This window comes from Poecilia latipinna, unplaced genomic scaffold (genome assembly GCF_001443285.1).
Source record: "Poecilia latipinna isolate Pla-1442-1.1 unplaced genomic scaffold, P_latipinna-1.0 Scaffold4, whole genome shotgun sequence".
Classification (NCBI taxonomy): Eukaryota; Metazoa; Chordata; class Actinopteri; order Cyprinodontiformes; family Poeciliidae; genus Poecilia; species Poecilia latipinna.
Genome location: NW_015112620.1, coordinates 1010164 through 1013992, shown reverse-complemented (window position 1 = coordinate 1013992; position 3829 = coordinate 1010164). Strand labels below are relative to the sequence as shown.

General features: G+C 41.5%; 1 protein-coding gene across 3 annotated transcripts in view; it reads left to right on the top strand.

Annotated features, from left to right (window-relative positions):
- The window catches only part of rbfox2 (RNA binding fox-1 homolog 2), a 57378-nt gene continuing 53549 nt past the window's right edge, over window positions 1–3829 (top strand). The window contains exon 1 of one of the 3 annotated variants that reach the window (XM_015058735.1): window positions 1–1122. In XM_015058735.1, the coding sequence (XP_014914221.1) occupies window positions 871–1122 (252 nt within the window). In that variant the 5' untranslated portion in view covers window positions 1–870. The remainder of the gene's footprint in view (window positions 1123–3829) is intronic. The other 2 variants (XM_015058812.1, XM_015058659.1) reach the window with 2 other exon arrangements.

The window sequence follows — 3829 nt, the reverse complement described above, 5'->3', positions numbered from 1 at the left end:
GAGAGTGGGAGGAGGAGGGAGGGTGGACAGTTTCCTTTCTGTAACACACACGCTACAGGAACACACCGCCGGGAAAAAAAAAAAAAAAAAACGGGGAGAGGGAAGAAAATAATAACCAAGAGAGGGAGAAGGAAACACCGCAGCCCCTCCGTCCGTTTATCCGTCCCTCCGTTTGTGCGTCCGTCCTTTTGGTTGGTTTTTTTCCCCCACTTTAAGCCAGAGAAAGCTTTCCCCCCCCCCCCTCTTGCGGACTAACATGGACAAGAGCTCATGAGGAGGGCTGACTTTCAGTGAACCACTTCTCTGTGGCTGATAGGGAGGAAAAAGGCGACGGGGAAGACATGTTGAGGGGCTCTTCGTCTTGAGGTTGCGGTAGGCTGTTGTCGGTGTTCCGCTCTCTAAACACTCGGCTCCGGTAAGAGGAGAGGAGGAGGAGGAGGCTTAAAAAACGGGGCAAACGGAAACTGAGCTCAGCAGTCAGTTGGTGTGTTTAATTGGTTTTGTTATGGTCTGAAATAAGGCAGGCCTCTAAGGCAGCCCCGCAGTAAATAAATACACGGACAGCAGAGGGGCTACCTGCTTAGCTTCAAATTAAAGCTGCTTTTATTTTACAGGGACATTTTCATATTTGCTGAGAGTAAAAACAAAGCAGGCTATTAGATATTTGCTAATTTTTTTTTTACAGACATCAACTCTTTAGGGGGGTTATAGAAAGGCCCAACTTAAAAAAAACAAAAAAACAACTTGTCCTATTAAGACGTTTATTATCCTCCACTGTCAGGCTCAAGGCACGGAGGTGCAGAAAATTAAGTAGGCGGTCTTAGCCTCGGTTTATTTCGGGAAAAAAGGAACAAAAGAAGATTTTTTTAAATGTTAATGTCGACCGACGTTGCATCCATCATGCTGCCGGTGTCCCGGGCTCTCATAGACCGGGACAGGGAGCTGGACACCATGGCCGGGGTTCACGCCAACCCGTCCGGCGCTCCAGGAGCCGTGCGGGGCATGAAGCGCGGAGACCCGGAGCCCGATGGACAGACGGCGGCCGCTCTGATGGACTCCACCGGGGCTGAGTGCAAGCGCCCCAGAATCGACGGCTCAGGAGGGATCGGCGAGATTGGACAGGTGAGGACAATTGTCGATTCATATTTTAAGAACAGTAAGGCTGTTTTTATTCAACATGTTTATCCAAGTGATGGTTGTTGTTGGAGCTGCAGGAGAAGGCCCTGCATGCACTCTGCTGCTTCCATTACCAGCTGGGAGGGAAATACCACCACGTTTCACAGCTACACATGCCTTGAGTTGACTTTTAATACGAAGCAGGAGTTGTAACAATGTAACGCATGTCTCCATCAGGCTGCTTCCCAGACATCCTGTTAGAACTTTTCAAAAATCATCTGGTTGATAAATATCCTTAAAACACACCACAGGGTGGACAATGTAAACAAACCGAGCCTTTAATTATGTGGCCAATGTAGGGTTAGCGGTATGAACCAGAGATGCACAGATCAGCATTTTCCTCGGCCAGTACCGGTTTCTGATTCCCTTCAGATTGTTTTATAAATATTTTGTAAAACGTTTTTTCAAAACTAACGTTGAAAAGTGCTGCATGTCCTTTTATAGACACATTTAGAGGCTAACACATAATATAAAGATTATACTTGTTTATGCATCAAAGTATGTCTCTAACCTTTATCTGCTTTATACTAAGCAATAAAAAAGTAAATGACAATAGAGCCGGCTTGGCCTCAGTGCACCAAAAATGGCCGTATCTTGTTTTTAATAGAGCATCACCAAAGGGCAGAGGGATGTGCGGGATATCATTAGAGTGGATTATGTAGGCTGAAGTACTCCACTGGAAGACAGACAGCAATTTCTCCACCACTGAAAGAGCCAGTAATGGAGGTGAAGTGGCCTGTTTGCTCCTGTTTGGGAAAACTAAATGGCTTCCTTCAGATCGCCGTCCTGTCTAGTGAGTGCTGACAGGCAGTGCCTGCTGTAATGCACTTACACACGTGATTGGAGGATTTTATGTGTGTGTGTGTGTGTGTGTTTTGGGTGGTGGTGGGGGTCGGATCAATCGTATTCGGGCTCTAAAACGTATCGAACTGCCTGGCCGGACAGTCCGGAAATGAGAGTGGGAAAGGTACCCTCTCCCCTTTTCACCCCCCTCAAAGGCAGTCTCTGTTGGTACTGCAGGAGCAGATTTGCACTATCAATGGCAGTAAAGAGGCTTTGTTTCCAGCTTATGGGATCGCTGTGGATACTGGAGGGATCAAAGATTCTTATTTAAAACAACAAGAACAAAGTGGATGCCCAGATATTTGTAGCAGGTGGCAAATGAAGATTAATATTGCTATCTGTTTGGAGCTGCTCAAATTGGCTGACACCAGTATGATCAATTAGTAGAGTAATTTTTCAATCATAATTTATAAAACAATTTTGAGCCTTTCAGCTGAAAATGTACATCATAATTTCATCACTTTGAAATGTGACGTTTGTCAGTGTATTACTTCTGACAGGTCATAAATTAAATATTAATTTGTTTAGAGAATCAGAAAATTAATTTAGAATGGAAATGGAGAGCAATAAACAGCTGCAAATTTGGGTTCTCTGTGACTCCAACAGTTAATTTAAGCTTGACTTTGAAAGAAATTCCTTTATAGACATATTATCGTCTCCTTGTTTACACTGATTATTGTTAAAGCTCACTGTGTTTGAAAAAACTGAAGATGGATCCTTGAACCTTCTCATATTTTGTAACATATCTGCAAACTTCAAGTTGTTTGACAGACCAACTCGAAGTAGTACATAATTATGAACTAACTAGAAAATTACGTATAATTTTCAAATGATTTTACATAGAAAATCTATAAAGAGTCACATGCTTTTGTATTCAGCCAATCTCTTTAGAACTACCTTTTGCTGCAAGTTTTTCAGGGTATGTATTTTTTCTTTTTTTTGGTTTGACTTTATTTAACATAGTGTAATAAAAGAATAAACAGGCAAAAATACATTTAAAACAAAAAGCAAAACAAAAAGACATGTATATCTCCTTTGCACGTGTAAAGCTTGTTTGCCTTTATGAGAAAGCTTCAGCTCAGTTTGTCTGTTTTTTTTCTTAGTCTTGCCTCAGATTCATAGTTGAGTTTTCTTCCTGGATTGGTCTGTATTTAGTGCCACCTTCCAGCGTGATGCTGCCACCCTCACGCTTCACCAAGGGGATGATTTGTTCAGGGCAGGAACGCATGTAATGTTTCATTTAAAGACCTAAAATTTCCCATTCCTTTCTCTTCACAATGCCTTGTTCACTAGTGTTGGTAGAACTGGATTATTCCCCAGGTGTTAGAGTACAGGGGCTTAAATAAAAATATATTCCACACTTTTCAAATTTTTTTTTAAAAAAAAAAAAAAAAAAAAAAAAAAAGCCACACCAAATAACCTTTTCTTTCCACTGCTTTATGGTGGTCTTATCACAGAAAAGCTAAATGAAAACATAGAAGTTTGTTGTTCTAATTGGAAAAATTTGAAAAAAGTGGTTTACTTGAACTTTTTCCGTTTACTTTTGCAAGGTGCCGTATTTATTTTCCTCCAACCCGGTGACGCCATACATATTCTAGAGTCAAACTAAATGACCTTAAGTTTTCCGACTTTTGCAAACTTGTTTCCAAGAAAGCCGTATGAAAGTGCAGAGAAGTGTGTCTGTTAAGCTAATCTGCAGGGGATGGAAAATATTACAGCTGCCCCAGCTCGCAGAAGCAACAGAGTCCCTCTTACTTAATCCTTTCCATCCTTCTTGTAAAGCAAAAAAAAAAAAAAAAAAAAAAAAAAA